General features: G+C 41.6%; 1 protein-coding gene across 25 annotated transcripts in view; it reads right to left on the bottom strand.

The window, feature by feature from the left end:
- HYCC2 (hyccin PI4KA lipid kinase complex subunit 2) overlaps positions 1–18,244 on the bottom strand; it is an 86,127-nt gene that overhangs the window by 13,330 nt on the left and 54,553 nt on the right. For all 25 annotated transcript variants that reach the window (XM_017343020.3, XM_017343025.3, XM_051848298.2 and 22 more), the window contains 5 exons: positions 13,992–14,072; positions 13,167–13,282; positions 8,443–8,538; positions 3,108–3,224; positions 2,083–2,170 (listed from right to left, as the gene is read on the bottom strand). In XM_017343020.3, the coding sequence (XP_017198509.1) occupies positions 2,083–2,170; positions 3,108–3,224; positions 8,443–8,538; positions 13,167–13,282; positions 13,992–14,072 (498 nt within the window). The remainder of the gene's footprint in view (positions 1–2,082; positions 2,171–3,107; positions 3,225–8,442; positions 8,539–13,166; positions 13,283–13,991; positions 14,073–18,244) is intronic.

The following is an 18,244-nucleotide window of genomic DNA, read 5'->3' as shown; positions in this document are numbered from 1 at the left end:
CCAAGTTCTTTGGCCCCTGCACTCATGTGGGAGACCCAGAAGAAGCTCCTGGCTTCAGATCGGCCCAGATTGGCTATTCAGCCATTTGGGGAGTGAGCCAGTGGATGAAGACCTTTCTCTCTCTCTCTGTCTCTCTCTCTCCCTCTCCCTCTCCGTAAATCTCCTTTCAAAAAAAAAAAAAAGATTGTTGCAGGGATAAATTAATTTGAAGAGTCTCACAAATCCAAGTTTTTTTTTTTTTTTACAATGATGTGATTTTTTTTTTATCTTTTTACCTTGTTATCCTTATAACCCTTAAGCGTAAAATTAGGGATACCAACATAAGAGAAAATGGGAATTCAAATACCAAAGAATTATTGCAAGTGCTACTTCAACAAATTTCTATTTATTTTAAAATATGAAAATGATAAACAAAATAGCTTTTAAAAACACTATTGACTACTTGAAGTACTTGAACAGGGGCAAGTGTTTGGTCTATCAAACACTAGATGCTAGTGTCCCACATTAGAGTACCTGGGTTTGATACCTAACTCTGGACCTTTGATTCTAGCTTCCTGCTAATGGGGACCCTGGGAGGTAGAACTGATGATTCAAGCAATGGGTTCCTTTCACCCACAAGGGAGATATGGATTGAGTTTCTGGTTACTGGCTCAGCCTAGTACAGTTCCAGCAACTGTGGGCACCTGGGGAATGAACCAGCAAACAGAAGCTGTCTCTGTCTGTTTCTATCTCTCAAGTAAACAAACAATAAAATGCTAGCATAAAAATACTACTAAAAGCTTAAAAACTGGAAAGGTATATAAACCATTGACAACTGAATCACCTAGACAACAATTAGTATTTTGTGTAGCTTCCTCTATGATGCCTAGACTTTAAAAAAAATTAACACATACTGCTTTTACACTTGATAAAACTAGCATTTTTCTCTAACATAAATTCTCAAATATATAATTTCATCAAATAGATATAACTTAAATCATTTAGACTGCTCTTAATCTTTTGCAATTAAAACAATACTGAAATGTTGTGCTTCTAATACTTTTGATATTTAAATTAGTTTTCTGAGATATTTTGCCAGACACAGGACAGAGGGGCAAAGAAAACAAACATAAATGATCAAACCGCTTCTGCAGAGGGATGTTCAGATTTGTACCATATTATCACCATAACATAAAAAATGTCCAGTGGGGGCTGCGCTGTGGCACAGCAGGTTAAAGCCCAGGTCTGCAGCATCAGCATCCCATATGGGTGCCAGTTCAAGTCCTGGCTGCTCCACTTCCTATACAACTCGTCCTGCTAATGTGCCTGGGAAAGCAGCAGAAGACAGCCCAAGTCCTTGGACCCCTGCACCCACATGGGAGATCCAGAAGAAGCTCCCGGCTCCTAGCTTCGGATTGGTTCAGCTCCAGCCTTTGAGGTCATTTGGGGAGTGAACTAGTGAATGGAAGATACCTCTCTCTCTCTGTCTCTACCTCCCTCTGTAACTCTTTCAAATAAATAAATCTTTAAAAAAAAAATTGCCTTGCTCACTCTACTCCTGGATTTTCACATTTGTCTTTTAATTGTTGATTTAACTTTTGAGATTTACTTAGCTTGAGGGAGGAGTACGAAATGTTTACTATAGAATATTAATTGGATTTTTCTTATTATGCCCACTGAGAATATTTTTTTCAGTTTGTGTACTACATGTCTTGATTAAAAAAAAACTGATGGTTTAGAATTCAGTTGGTTGGGGTGGGTATTTGGTTTGGTGGTTAAGATGCTGGTTAGAGATGCCCACATCCCACACTGGAATGCCCAGGTTCAGTACTTTGCTCCGAGGCTTTTAATTGTAGCTTCCTGTTGAGGTGGACCCTGGGAGGCAGCACTGATGGCTCAAATAGTTGGGTTCCTGCCACTCATGTGGGAGACCTAACTTGAGTTCCTGCCTCCTAGTTTCAGACTGACCCAGCCTGAATTCATGTATGCATTTGGTGAGTGAAAAAGCAGATAGGAAGGAGTTCTGTATGCCCTCTTTTCCTCTCAAAAAAACAACAAACAAACAAACAAACAGTTTAAAAAAGAATAAACACAGAAACCTACCAACAGTGGTTGAGAAAACAGTTCTAGCTGAGCTCTATAAATGATGTCATCAAGAACTTCCTGACCAAGGTCCCACTGTCCATTATACCTATAGAAAAGCAAATCATTAACTATCTTGAGCAAATATCTCTAACCTTCAAAATATTTTTAAATTGTTCTAAGTCCTACTACTTTGGATGTGAGAAAAATTTTCATATCAATGTTTACATTATTTCTAAATTGCCTCAATTTCAGTTTTAAGAACAAAATGAAGATTTCAAATAGTATATTTCAAGTAGCTCACAGGTGTTTCTTCAAATAAATTGATCTTTATCATGTGATGATATTCAGAATAATTTATTTGATGCATTCATGAAAACATGGATTATGAACCTGTGGAGAGATACACACATGTAGTTTTCCATATAGAAAACCTGACAATTTCTAAGACTCCAGTTTTAAATGACTAGCTATATTTTGGGTATTTTTAAAGTACTAAACAGAAGCCTTATTAAACAAGATAACTTGCTCATTATGGAGCAGAAAATTCAGTGCTGTGTTTAATAAGAAAGAGAAACAGCCGGCGCCGCGGCTCACTAGGCTAATCCTCCGCCTAGCGGCGCCGGCACACCGGGTTCTAGTCCCGGTCGGGGCGCCGGATTCTGTCCCGGTTGCCCCTCTTCCAGGCCAGCCCTCTGCTGTGGCCAGGGAGTGCAGTGGAGGATGGCCCAGGTGCTTGGGCCCTGCACCCCATGGGAGACCAGGAAAAGCACCTGGCTCCTGGCTCCTGCCATCGGATCAGCGCGGTGCGCCGGCCGCAGCGCGCCGGCCGCGGCGGCCATTGGAGGGTGAACCAACGGCAAAAGGAAGACCTTTCTCTCTGTCTCTCTCTCTCACTGTCCACTCTGCCTGTCAAAAAAAAAAAAATAAAAAAAAAAATAAAAAATAAAAAATAAAAAAAAAAAAAAAATAAGAAAGAGAAACATTAAAAGTTCCAAACATTACAAGACAAATATATAATTTCATAATTCTACCAAATTACTTACATGGCATAATAAATGCCTGTGAGGAGTTGCACCATAAATTCAGGATCCAATACTATTCGGCCACAGAGTTCTTTCCAATGTTTTTCATGTTGCCGTGGAAACCCACTCACACAAACCCTGGGAAAAATGTATTTAGCAAGTGTGATTTCCTAATGCATTAAATAAAAATAGTTTCTGCTCTTGTAAACTTATTTATTCATTTTGCAAATATTTACTGAGTGCCTGCCATATATATATATACACACACATACACACACACACCAGTAATTGTTTGGGCCTATGCTCAAAACATGAACAGAAAAATAAAAAATAAAATTTGAGCCCTCATAAAGAATCCATTCTAGCATGCTACATCCATATAAGCAACCTTTTAAAAATAGCTAACCACCTCTTTGACAATCATTTTTTTCCTTCACACACCCAAAAATGATTTTCACTCATTCCAATTGTATCAATCTCAAAACAAAGAGACATTTCAAAACACTGTGAAGGGGGCCAGCACTGTGGCATAGCAGGTAAAGACACCACCTACAGTGCCAGCATCCCATATGGGCACCTGTTCGAGTCCTGGGTGCTCTACTTTGGATCTAGCTCTGTTATGGCCTGGGAAAGCAGTAGAAGATGGCCCAAGTGCTTGGGCCCTTGCACCCACGTGGGAGACCTGGAAGAAACCTCCTGGTTCCTGGCTTCAGATAGGCTCAGCTCTGGCCATTGTGGCAATCTGGGGAGTGAACCAATGGGTGGAAGACCTCTCTCTCTCTCTGCCTCTTTGTCTCTGCCTCTCTGTAACTCTAACTTCCAAATAAGATAAATAAATCTTAAAAAAAAAAAAAGAGAAAAAAACACTGTGAGGTCATTTTAAATCAAAAGTACCATAAATAACTCCCTACATTGTTTCACTAAAAGATGCTTCTAAAAGTTATGTTTAATTATCAAGAGTTACAATTTATTAGAATTGCAATGTTGAGTCTAGAAGAAATTTTTTTAAAAAGATTTATTTATTTGAAAGGCAGAGTTACAGAGTGGCAGAGGCAGAGAGAGAGGTCTTCCATTGCTAGTTCACTCCCCAGATGGCCACAACCGCTGAAGCCGGGCTGGTCCAAAGCCAAGATCCAGGAGCTTCTTCTGGTCTCCCACATGGGTGTAAGGTCCCAAGCATTTGGGCATCCTCTGCTGCTTTCCCAGGAGCATTAGCAGGGAGCTGGGTCAGAAGTAGAGTACCTGGGCTTTGAACCAGCACCCATATGGGATGCCAGCATTGCAGGTGGCAGTTTTTCCCGCTACGCCACAGTGCCAGGCCCAAATGAAAAATTTTAAATGTCAAGTGAAAAGCATATTGGGTAAAAAAGTTTTTCAAAATTCTTTAGGGAATATGTGAACCGAAGTTTGAGGATTACTAAACTATGCCATTACTTTTTTTCTTAAAAAATTCCGTTAAAAGTCACAATGTTGCCGATAAGAGCTCGCAGATTTCTTTAAATGAACCAAAAAATAGTCACTTATAAATAAATTTATCTGCACAGAGGCAGTAAGTTCTTAAACAGTATATTCTTTTGAAAAAGCTGAGTTAGACAAGAACTTTTTCTGTCATTAATCATGTTATTACAGGCAATAAAAATAATATACTTATTTTAAGATAATCTATAAAGTCAAAGTTACAACTAAATTGATGTCTTTCCAATTAGCAAAATTAATGAATTTTATTATAAACTGGATCACACTTTCTTCCAATAACAATCACAAGTGAACTTAAGCAAAGCATCTGTTGCACACAGACTCTTGGCGCACCAGGGGAGCTGGGTTTCCTTCTTCACAATATTCACGCCCTGTATCATTCCTTCCCCTTGGGTTGAAGTTATGACCTGTGAGCTGCTTGTAACTAATAGAATACAGCAAAGGTGATGGGATTCCATGATCATGTGTACATCATTATGTTCTGTAAGGTAACACTTCTTGCTAGAGTTTCTCTCCTTCTCCGGCTTTGAAGAGGCACACAGCCATGACATACACTACCTATGTTGGGAGGGCCATGTGGTAAGCAGCTGAAGATAGCTTCCAGCAGACAGCCAATAAGACACTGAAGCCCTCAGTCCTAAACCCACACAAACAGATGAGACTACAGCTCCGGCCTATATCTTAACTGCCTTGTAAGAGCTTAAGCAGGGACTGGTGCTGTGGTGTAGCGAGTAAAGCTACTGCCTGCAGTACTGGCATCTCATATGGGTAATGGTTCAAGTCCTGGCTGCTCCAATTCCAATCCAGCTCTCTGCTAATGTACCTGGGAAAGCAGTGAAAGATGCTCCAAGTCCTTGGGCCCCAGCACCCACGTAGGAGACCTAGAAGAAGCTCCAGGTTCCTGGCTTCAGATTGGCTCAGTTCCAACCACTGCAGCCATTTAGGGAGTGAAATAGCAGATGGAAGACACCCCTCCCCCACTTCTCTATAACTCAATCTTTAATAATAATTAAGAAAAAAAAAGCTTACACAAAGGACCCACCTCAGCCATGCCTTAGTTGAAAGGCAGAGATGGGGAAGGGAGACAGAGATCTTCCATCCACTGAGTCACTCCCCAAATGGTCGCAACAGCTGGGGCTGGGCCAGGCCAAAGCCAGGAGCCAGGAGCTTCTTCTGTCTTCTACATGGCTGGAGGGGAGCTTCCCCAGGCACATTAGCAGGGAGCTGGATTTGAAGCAGAGCAGACAGCACTGCAGGCAGAGGCTTAACCTTCTATGCCACAGTGCTGGCCCCAACGTATGGATTCTTGACCCACAGAAATTGTGAAATAATAAATGTGTCATGTTTTAAACCACTAAATTTGTGGCTATTTGTTACACAGCAACAGAAAACTAATGTAGCAGTTAAAATTTTTGGGGGGTGAGCTTTGTTTCCTTAAGTAAAATCAGGATGAAGTCACAATTCCCTTATAGAGGAAATTCTGTAACTAAACATTCCTTGTCTCTAAGCCAATTTATATTACTTAAATTTATTTTATATAATGCAAATTTAAATTTCAGCTCAGAGCCGGCGCCGTGGCTCAATAGGCTAATCCTCCACCTTGCGGCGCCGGCACACCGGGTTCTAGTCCCGGTTGGGGCGCCGGATTCTGTCCCGGTTGCCCCTCTTCCAGGCCAGCTCTCTGCTATGGCCAGGGAGTGCAGTGGAGGATGGCCCAGGTGCTTGGGCCCTGCACCCCATGGGAGACCAGGAAAAAGCACCTGGCTCCTGGCTCCTGCCAGGATCAGCGCGGTGCGCCGGCTGCAGCGGCGGCCATTGGAGGGTGAACCAACGGCAAAGGAAGACCTTTCTCTCTCTGTCTCTCTCTCTCACTGTCCACTCTGCCTGTCAAAAAAAAAAAAAAAAAAAAAAAAAAAAAAAAAAAAATTTCAGCTCAGGTCTGTTCAAAATTACTAAAAATTTTGATTTAATAAAGATTACATTCTAGGACACACAGCACACCTCCCTCTTGGTGCCGCTCAACACACACACCTGGAACACGTGGCTAACTGCTGTTATGGCTGACCTCCAGCACAGAGATAATTACTTATTTTTCTTTTTTTTTTTTAATTTTTTATTTTTATTTTACGTGGAAGAGTTACACAGAAACAGAAGGTGAGGCAGAGAGAGAGAGAGTTCTTCCATCCTCTGGTTCGCTCACCAGATGGCTGCATTGGCTGGAGTTGCGCTGATGCGAAGCCAGGAGCCGGGAGCTTCTTCCAGGTCTCCCACACAGGTGCAGGGGCCCAAGGACTTGGGCCATCTTCTACTGCTTTCCAAGGCCACAGCAGAGAGCTGGATAGGAAGAGGAGCAGCTGGACTAGAACCGGCGCCCATATGGGATGCTGGCACCACAGCGCTGGCCCCGAAGTAGTTGCTTATGAAATGTTTAAAGGAACAGATTTGGGGCCGGCGCTGTGGCGGAGTGGGTAAAGCCGCTGCCTGCAGTACCAGCATCTGACATGTGTCCCAGCTACTCCACTTTCGATCCAGCTCCTGCTACAGCCTGAGAAAGCAGTAGAAGATGGCCCAAGTGCTTGGGCCCCTACACCAATGTGGGGGACCTGGAAGAAGCTCTTGGCTCCTGGCTTTGGCACAGCTCTGGCCATTGCGGCCAACTTGGGATTGGACCAGCAGATGGAGGACCTCTCTCTCTCTGCCTCTCCTCTCTCTGTGTAACTCTGACTTTCAAATAAATAAATAAATCTTAAAAAAATAAAGGAAAACATTTACATTCCCTAACAATTTCCTCTTATAAAGGACCATTTAAAGTACTCTAAGTAATTTATAAGAATTGGCATCCAGAAAGTGATTAGGTATTGTCACTAAACAACCCTAAACTTAGATATCTAGGCTTAAAGTACAAGTTCAATTATAAAATAATTATTTTTTTAATTTTAGTTCTTTTATTTGTATGTACCTCATAAATATAAAATTAGTAACATAGTAATTTTTCCCACTGTACCCGCTCTCCCACACCTCTTCCTCCTCCCTCTCCTATTTAGTCCAAAAAAGAAAAAGAAAGGAAGAAAGAGAGAGAGAGAGAGAAAGGGAGAGAGGGAAGGAGGAAGGGAGGGACAGTCTAGACAAGGGCCGTTCAATGTTACTACTTCTCAAGGGTGATTTTGCTTCCCCTCTCCTCTCTTCCCTTCCTTCCTCCCTCTTCTTTCCTTTTACAAACTTAATTATCTTTAAAGAACCCAAGGATGATAGGTCTTTTGTGAGCTCTTAGATATAACCATAACTTATGGGACATAATAATATTCTCCATTTAATACACTAAAAAGGAAAATAGTTCTTTAAGGGCTGGAGCTGTGGTGTAGAAGTAGCCTCTGCCTGCAGTGTTGGCATCCCATATGGGTGCCTGCTCAAGTCCCAGCTACTCCACTTCCAATCTGGCTTCCTGATAATACACCTGGGAAAGCAGTGGAGGATGGCCCAAGCTCATGTGCTCAAGTGGGAGACCCAGAAGAAGCTCCTGGCTTTGACCAGACCCAGCCGTGGCCACTGTGGCCATTTGGGGAGTGATCAGCAAATAAAAGATTTCTGTTTTTTTGTGTGTTCTTTTTTTTTTTTTCTCTCTCCTTCTCTCTGTATCTCTGCCTTTCGAATGAATGAATAAATCCAGAAGGAAGGAAGGAACGGACGGACGAAGGAATGAAAGAAGTTCTTTAATGCTGAAATAAGAACTGGGAGATTCCTACTGGAATGTAGCTCTGTAAGTTTTGTTTGCTGCTGTATCACCAGAAGTTAAAACAATGCCTGGAACACAGAATGTGTTCAACAAATATTTGTCAAATACATGAATGACTATGAAGGTTAATAATAATTACTCTCTTACCTGGAACCCATCCGACAAAGCGATTGGTAAGATGAGGCAGGCATATACACAATAGCAGAATTATAACACAACATGAGAAAACTCAGGACTTCAAACCTAGAAAACAATGGAAAAGGATTACACACAATTATTTCTTTTTTATTATTATTTAGTAAATATAAATTTCCAAAGTACAGTTTACGGATTACATTGGCTTTCCACCCCCATAATTTCCCTCCCACTCGCACCCCTCCCATCTCCCGCTCCCTCTCCCATTCCGTTCACATCAAGATTCATTTTCAATTATCTTTATATACAAAAGATCAATTCAGTATATATTAAGTAAAGATTTCATCAGTTTGCACCCACACAGAAACACAAAGTGTAAAATACTGTTTTAGTACTAGTTATAGCATTACTTCACTTTGGACAACACATTAAGGACAGATCCCACATGAGGAGTAAGTGCACAGTGACTCCTGTTGTTGACTTAACAATTGGACACTCTTGTTTATGGTGTCAGTAATCTCCCTAGGCTCTAGTCATGAATTGCCAAGGCTATGGAAGCCTTTTGGGTTCGCCAACTTCGATCTTATTCCGACAGGGTCATAGTCAAAGTGGAAGTTCTCTCCTCCCTTCAGAGAAAGGTACCTCCTTCTTTGATGGCCCCATTCTTTCCACTGGGATCTCACTCGCAGAGATCTTTCATTTAGGTCTTCTTTTTTTTTTTCCCCCAGAGTGTCTTGGCTTTCCATGCCTAAAATACTCTCATGGGCTCTTCAGCCATATCTTACTGCCTTAAGGGCTGATTCTGAGGCCAGAGTGCTATTTAGGACATCTGCCATTCTATGAGTCTGCTGTGTATCCCACTTCCCATGTCGGATAGTTCTCTCCCTTTTTGATTCTATCAGTTAGTATTAGCAGACACCAGTCTTGTTTGTGCGATCCCTTTGACTCTTAGACCTATCAGTGTGATCAATTGTGAATTGAAATTGATCACTTGGACTAGTGAGATGGCATTGGTACACGCCACCTTGATGGGATTGTATTGGAATTCCCTGGCACGTTTCTAACTCCACCATGGGGCAAGTCCAATTGAGCATGTCCCAAATTGTACATCTCCTCCCTCTCTTATTCCCACTCTTATATTTAACAGGGATCACTTTTCAGTTAACATTTAAACACCTAAGAATAACTGTGTGTTAATTACAGAGTTCAACCAATAGTACTAGAACAAAAAAAACCTAAAATGGATAAAGTATTACATTGTACATCAACCGTCAGGACAAGAGCTGATCAAGTCACTGTTTCTCATTTCACTTCAACAGGTTTCCCCTTTGGTGCTCAGTTAGTTGTCACCGATCAGGGAGAACATATGATATTTGTCCCTTTGGGACTGGCTTAATTCACTCAGCATAATGTTTTCCAGATTCCACCATCTTGTTGCAAATGACCGGATTTCATTGTTTTTTACTGATGTATAGCATTCTATAGAATACATGTCCCATAATTTCTTTATCCAGTCTACTGTTGATGGGCATTTGGGTTGGTTCCAGGTCTTAGCTATTGTGAATTGAGCTGCAATAAACATTAATGTGCAGACAGCTTGTTTGTTTGCCAATTTAATTTCCTTTGGGTAAATTCCAAGGAGTGGGATGGCTGGGTTGAATGGTAGGGTTATATTCAGGTTTCTGAGGAATCTCCAGACTGACTTCCATAGTGGCTTAACCAGTTTGCATTCCCACCAACAGTGGGTTAGTGTCCCTTTTTCCCCACATCCTCTCCAGCATCTATTGTTGGTAGATTTCTGAATGTGAGCCATTCTAACTGTGGTGAGGTGAAACCTCATTGTGGTTTTGATTTGCATTTCCCTGATTGCTAGTGATCTTGAACATTTTTTCATGTGTCTGTTGGCCATTTGGATTTCCTCTTTTGCAAAATGTCTATTGAGGTCCCTGGCCCATCTCTTAAGTGGGTTGTTTGTTTTGATGTTGTGGAGTTTCTTGATTTCTTTGTAGATTCTGGTTATCAACTCTTTATCTGTTGCACAGTTTGCAAATATTTTTTCCCATTCTGTCGGTTGCCTCTTCACTTTCCTGACTGTATCTTTTGAAGTACATGTCGCTCCCCCATTCGCGGAGGAATGACACTAGACCCTGCGCTGTTCTCTTTGCCCGGCCCTTCCCGGGTTTGCTGCCGGTCCCTCACTCGCGGAGGAATGATGCCGTCCCGGGTTAGCTGCTGCCCTCCCCTCCCCGGCCTCCGCGGAGGGGCGGCACCCCCGCCGCTTTCCCCCTTCTGCGGAGGAGCGGCACACCGCTGGCCGGCTCTCTCAGGGGCTGCTCAGATGTTCCTCAGATGTTTCCGGTGCATATTGTCTCTCTCTTCCTTTATAGTCCTCTTCCACCAATCCATGCTCTGCTGCCCAAGCACGCTGCTCTCCTCCAATCAGGAGCAGGATCAGCTCCTGCAGCTTATCAGTCAAATTGGCGAGGCAGCTGTGTAGAAGTTGTTTGCTGTCTCTCAGCGCCATATTGTGGCAGATCAGATGCATAGTGTTAGTCTTAGTTCCAGTAACTTAGTCTAGTCTCAGTTGCTCCCCACAAGTACACACAATTATTTCTACTAGAGACTGTAGTAAATCATACATCCACTGGTTATAACAAGGCCTTAATACTGTACTTTTTGATTCCTCAGATTACTTCATCATCCCCCTCAATGATTTCCCTATTTCTCTTCTTATAAAAGATATATCCCATGCTATCATCTATATTTTCTTCTTTAAAAAATCAGACTTAAGGGGCCAGCACTGTGTTATAGCCAGTAAAACTGCCTCGTGTAGTGCCAGCATCCCATGAGTGCCAGTTTGTGTCCTCGCTGCTCCACTTCCTATCTAGTTCTCTGCGATGGCCTGGAAAAGCAGTAGAAGATGGCTCAAGTGCTTGGGCCCCTGTATCCATGTGGGAGACCTGGAGGAGGCTCCTGGGTCCTGGCTTCAGATCAGCTCAACTGTGGCCATAGTGGGAGTGAACCAGTGGGTGGAAGACCTTTCTCTGTCTCTCCCTCCCTCTGTGGTTCTGCCTCTCAATAAAATATTTAAAAATATATATAAAAATTAAAAAAAAATAAAGTAACCAACAGAAAATTTAAAAAAAAATCACGCTTGAACTGATGACTTCTCCATGAGTCCTCTACTTTTTTATTGACTACATGATAAAATCCAAACTTATAACAAGGTTCTTTATTTATTTTTTAAAGGTTTACTTATTTATTAGGCAGATTTTATATATATATATAGAGAGAGAGAGAGAACACGGATGGACAAGATCTTCCATCCAATGGTTCATTCCCCAGATGGCCACAATGGCTAGGGTTGGGCCAAGCTGAAGCCAGGAGCTTCTTCCAAGTCTCCCACATGGGTTCAGGGCCATCTTACTCTGCTTTCCCAGGTGCATTAGCCAGGAGTTGGATTGGAAATGGAGCAGCCAGGACTCAAACTGGTGCCCATGTGAGATGCTGACACTGCAGGCAGAGGCTTAACTTTCTATGTCATGGAGGTTCTTTAAAATCTATCCTCAACTTACTTCTCTAGAGAGCCTTACTTCTCTCCAATGAATCATGGTATCATACTACATCATGTATCATACTACATCAATTTTCTTAACCATTCCATGAATATGCTGTAACATTTCACAACTCCTTGTTCTTATGAATGCTACTCTTCTTACTTGAAACCCCAGCTAAGGTTTCAAGTCTTGAGTCAAACTTTTACCTTAGTCATATGACCACTGATTTTCCCAGCTAAAGGAAATTGGTCCCTTTTCACTTTAAGCCTAGTCTAGCATTTCTCCCACTGAATTGTAACTTTCTGCCTTTACTTGTGTTTCACTCACTTGGTAAAAAGCAAAAATTTTTTTTTTAGGTTTACTTATTTATTTGAAAGGTAGACTTAGAGAGATCAATCAATCTTCCATCTACTGGTTCACACTCCCTGGGGCCACAAAGGTCAGGTCTGGGCCTGGCCTGGAAGCCGGAAGCCTAGAAATCTATAAATCTATCTGGGTCTCCCACATGGGCAGCAGGGGTCCAGGCACTGAGGTCATCTTCCACTGCCTTCCCAGGAGCATTAGCTAGGAGCTAAATAGGAAATAAAGCAGCTTGGACTTGAACCAGTGCTCTTATAAAATGCAGGCATTATGAGCAGTGGCTTAATCTGCTATGCCACAATAACAGTCCCTGAAAAGCAACTTTCAGAGAGAGACCCTAATTTATTAATCTCTAACACTAGTATCCAGTACAGAGTCTAACACATTTTAATTGCTCAGTAAATTACTAAATGGGTAACTAAATACTTTCCCAATTTTACAGTCTCTAAAAAGTGGCACATGGGTTACTTAATGAACTTTTGATTCTGTCCTCAAAGATTCTAGTTGGGTTGATATGGTTTGATATAGGAAAATGTTTTTGAAAGGTAATTAAGGGATGGATGTGTAGATAATCTCATCCCACGTTAGAGCTGCTTTGTTTGGGTCCCTGCCACACACATGGGATACCTGGATAGGGCTTCTGACTTTGGGCATGAGGGGTAGTGAAGTAGTAGTTAGAAGACTTCTCTTTCTCTCTCTCAAAAGCTCATTGAGTAACTAATAATTAAGAAATTACTTATAGTTACTAATAAGTAATACTTACAGTTAACTATCAAGCATAAACTAACAGCTGTTACTGTCTACAGTTCTGACCATTACCGATTTTGTGCAGTGAATGTTTCTCTCTGAGGATGCAGATCGCTATAAACAACTCTGATGAGATCATGCTGACACAATGCCCCTTCTGTCAAAGCCATGGATCCAATTGTTGAGGGCTACAAAATAAAGTATAGTTTGAGACAGTGTCTCTAACATAAAGTAAACATCTACAGCAAGTAATGATAATTAATTCTGTGAAAATAAAAGGTAGTTTCAAATAATTTATTCTTATCTTTCAAAATCTTTTCCATTTCTCATTTATATATATACTCTATGCCTCATTTTGAAAATTATATATATAAAATACAGAAAGTTAAAAATACATTGCTTTATTTTTGAAAGATTATGGAATGAATCTATATCTAGAAAAGATTAACAAAAGTTGCTGAAAAGATTAAAGATTAAATAAAAATATATCAATAGATATATTAAGTATATCACTTAACTTGTCTGTATTCCAGAACACAGATTATAACTACTTGTAATTGTATAAAATACAAACAATATTGAAGATATGTTTCTGAAGTTAGAAGAACTGTAAGTAATCATTTTATCCTAAAGATTTTAAAAAACCAATGTAATAGGTAATTTCTAAATAACATGAAGAATTTAAAAAAATAGACACTTATAGAATAAAAAAGAAGTAGAGGATAATTTTCCATTAATTTCTTCCTGCCCTTCTTGACACAGCTCAGTCTTATATAAGTAATAATATATACATTTAAGAAGTAAATCAGTCAACATGTGAAGAATATTTATCATGGATAAGAAACTGACTTTTTATCTCATCATTTTAAACAATTTCACCTTTCCAATGTTACTTACTTCATGGTATATTGAAGGCTTGGATAAGGAAGGGATAGTGAAAGATAAAACTTTATTGTTTCCATCTTTATCAGCAATTTCCTAGAGTCAAAAAAACCACAAATAATCACAGGTCTATAAGAAATAATTTCAGTCTTAATATACAGAATATAACATGGTAATTAAGGAAGAGTTTTAGAAATAGTAATATACAAACAATATTACTATCCTAAATACCTTTTCTAATTTAACAGCTTACACAACTTAGCAGTACAGTTATCAAATATAGGCAGATACTGAGCATAACACTACACTAAATCAAACACAACAAGAGAGCAAAGACATGAAGCAGGTGCACAAATCAATGTTTACAGGAGTACAGGGAGATTATAAGTGATTAATCTTTTAGTTGAAACATCTCTGAGCAAATTGCTGATGTTAAAATAAAAAGTCTCAGGGCTGGCATTGTGGAGCAGCTTATTAAACCGCTGCCTATGACACAGGCATACCATATGAGCACTAGTTTGAATCCTAGCAGCTCCACTTCCAATCCAGCTCCCTGCTATTGCATCTAAGAAAGCAGTGGAAAATGGTCCAAATACCTGGGCCCCTACCACCCATATGGGAGTCACAGATGAAGCTCCTGGCTTTAGCAGAAGCTTTTCAGCCTGTTGCAGCCATTTGGGAAGTGAACCAGCAGATGAAGATCTCTCTGCCTCTCCTTCTTTCTGTAATTCTGCTTTTCAACTAAACAAATAGGGTCTGGCACTCTGGTGTAGAACACAGTGCTGGCATCCTATAAGGGCACCCATTAAAGTCCTGACTGCTCCACTTCTGATCCAGTTCTCTGCTATGGCCTAGGAAAGCAGTAGAAGATGGCCCAAGACCTTGGGCCCCTGCACCCATGTAGGAGACCTGGAAGAAGCTCTTGGGTCCTAGCTTTGGACAGGTCCAGTTCTGGCTGTTGTGGCCATTTAGGGAGTGAACCAGTGGATGAAGACCTACCTCTCTCCCTCTGCCCGACCTCTCTGTAACTCTGCCTTTCACATAAATAAATCTTTAAAAGAAAATAAATCTTTTTTTTTAAATTAAATAGCTCAGCCAAAAGAGCCACACTTATTAAAGAAGAAAAACAAATTATTCTTACACACAATAATTTTTTTACAATTTTCAGTTATTGATAAAAATTATATTTACACATATAATTGACATATAATCTTACATTTTCTTATATCTATACACTGTGAAATGATTAACAATATCAAGCTAATTAATGTATCTAATATCTCAGAGTTATCTTTTTCTTTTATGGTAAGAACATTTAAGAATGATTCATGAATAAAAGAAATCTCTCACAATCATTTAGCAATAAATTAATGAACTACATTATATATAAACATAATTAATGTTAGCTCAACTGATTAAAAATAAATTCATATTCAGGGGGCCCACACTGTGGCATACTGGATTAAGTCTCTGCTTGCAATGCTGGCATCCTGTCTTTGAGTACTGGTTTGAGTCCTGGCTACTCTACTTCCAAACCAGTTTCCTGCTAATGCGCTTGGGATGGTAGTAGAAGACGGCCAAAGTACCTGGGCCACTGTCACCCATGTGACAGACCCGGATGGAGTTCCTGGCTGTGTGGCCATGTGGGGAGTAAACCAGTGGGTAGCAGATCTTGGTGTCTCTTTCTAGTAAATAAGTAGTTTATATTTCTTTTTTTTTTTTTTTAAGATTTTACTTATTTATTTGAGAGGCAGAGTTACAGGGAGAGAGAGAGAAAGGTTTTCCATCCGCTGGTTCACTCCCCAAATGGCCGCAAGGACAGGAGCTGAGCCAATCCGAAGCCAGGAACCAGGATCTTCCTCTAGGTCTCCCACATGGGCGCAGGGGACCATCGACTTGGGCCATCTTCTACTGCTTTCTCAACCAAAGCAGAGAGTTGAATTGGAAGTGAAGCAGCCAGGTCTCGAACAGGCGCCAATATGGGATACCGGCGCTTCAGACCAGGGCGTTAACCTGCTGTGCCACAGCTCCGGCCCCAAATAAATGAATCTTTAAAACAAAAATCCTCAACTTCTTTATGTGGAGTATTTGTTACTGAATGCATGCAACACAAGATTTCAAAAGGCGGGAATTTCGGCCGGCGCCCCGGCTCACTAGGCTAATCCTCCGCCTTGCGGCGCCGGCACCCCAGGTTCTAGTCCCGGTCAGGGCGCCGGATTCTGTCCCGGTTGCCCCTCTTCCAGGCCAGCTCTCTGCTGTGGCCAGGGAGTGCAGTGGAGGATGGCCCAAGTGCTTGGGCCCTGCACCCCATGGGAGACCAGGAGAAGCACCTGGCTCCTGCCTTCAGATCAGCACGGTGCACAGGCAGCAGCGCGCCAGCCGCAGCGGCCATTGGAGGGTGAACCAACGGCAAAAGGAGGACCTTTCTCTCTGTCTCTCTAACTACCCACTCTGTCGAAAAAAAAAAAAAAAAAAAAAAAAAAAGGCGAGAATTTCAATACCAATGTCCTAAATTGGTCATCATGAGAGAACAATAGAATAATAGTACTTACAAATTCCTTAAAAGGAATTTCCTTAAAATTCCTTAAAAAAAGAATATAACAATGTAGTAGAAAATATATATTATCGAATAATTATTAATAAATTTAAAAATTGCTATATCATATCAACTTTTTTTTTTTTTTTTGACAGGCAGAGTTAGTGAGAGAGAGAGACAGAGAGAAAGGTCTTCCTTCTGTTGGTTCACCCCTGAAATGGACGCTACGGCCGGAGCTGCGCCGATCCGAAGCCAGGAGCCAGGAGCTTCCTCCTGGTCTCCCATGTAGGTGCAGGGCCCAGGGACCTGGGTCATCCTCCACTGCCCTCCCGCATCACAGCAGAGAGCTGGACTGGAAGAAGAGCAACCGGGACAGAACCGGCGCTCCAACCAGGACTAGAACCCGGAGTACCGCCGCCACTGGTGGATGATTAGCCTAGTGAGCCGCGGTGCCGGCGCTATATCAACTTTTTACAATGAAGGTACTTGAAGCTGGCATGTTATGCAAGCAAGCTTCATATCCTAAAGTAGAAGCAAAAGTTTCATGCTGGTAGCTTCTCAAACATCCCCCTATCAACAACTCTGACACACTTATAAAATTTCTGATTCTTTACTAATGAATTTAGATAACTGTTCAGTTCCAGTAAGAGGCACACAAGATTTGAAATATGATGCTGTGCTATTCTGTTCCAAAAGGTCCTATATAGGGGTTGAGCTGCGGTATAGTGGTTAAGACCACTGCCTGCAATGCTGGCATTCCATATGGGCACTGGTTTGTGTTCTGGCTCTCCCTGTTAACGGCCTGGGAAAAGCAGTGAAGGATGGCCCAAGTGTTTTGGCCCCTGCTACACACGTGGGAGATGAGCTGAAGTTCCTGGTTTTGGCTTGGCCCAGTCCTGGCTGTGGTGCCATTTGGGGAGTGAACCAGTGGAAAGAGGGTTTCTCTGTCTCTACTTCTCTTTAACTCTTTCAAATACATAAATAAATCTTAGGGCTGGCACCGTGGCTCACTTGGCTAATCCTCCACTTGCTGCGCCGGCATCCCATATGGGCGCCGGGTTCTAGTCCCGGCTGCTCCTCTTCCAGTCCAGCTCTCTGCTGTGATGCGGGAGGGCAGTGGAGGATGGCCCAAGTGCTTGGCCCCTGCACCCGCATGGGAGACCAGGAGGAAGCACCTGGCTCCTGACTTTGGATCAGCGCAGCGTGCTGGCCGTAGCGGCCACTTGGGGGGTGAACCAATGGAAGGAAGACCTTGCTCGCTCTCTCTCTAACTCTACCTGTCAAATAAGTAAAAAAAAAAAAAAAAATTAATAATAATAAAATAAATCTTAACACAACAACAACAACAAGAGAAAAAGGGCCTATGTAGATGTTCCCAAACTCTCTCCCGTCTTTTCACCTTGCTTCCAACAGTCCTCATCAACCTTTCTTCTCTTTCTAGTTTACTCACATCCCTTTGCAGAGGTAATCAAATCTCAGGCTTCAAATTCTCTGTAGGGATCTAGCATCTCAGAAGTATTAGTAGTTTTCTTTTCTCCCTCCATTTCCATTCTGTTATTACTCACAATTTTCAAATCATAATATGCTATAGTGATATACTGGACATTTTCCCCCTTAACTGATACCCTCCCATTAGAGAAACAGAAATCCCATGCCTTTTTCCCCTCAAAATATATGATATGGTAATAGAAGTTATAATTTCAAGGTCTCTTTGAATTCTACCACCAGATTC

This window comes from Oryctolagus cuniculus, chromosome 3, assembly GCF_964237555.1.
Source record: "Oryctolagus cuniculus chromosome 3, mOryCun1.1, whole genome shotgun sequence".
In the NCBI taxonomy this organism is placed as follows: Eukaryota; Metazoa; Chordata; class Mammalia; order Lagomorpha; family Leporidae; genus Oryctolagus; species Oryctolagus cuniculus.
This window is presented reverse-complemented; position numbering and strand designations above follow the sequence as displayed.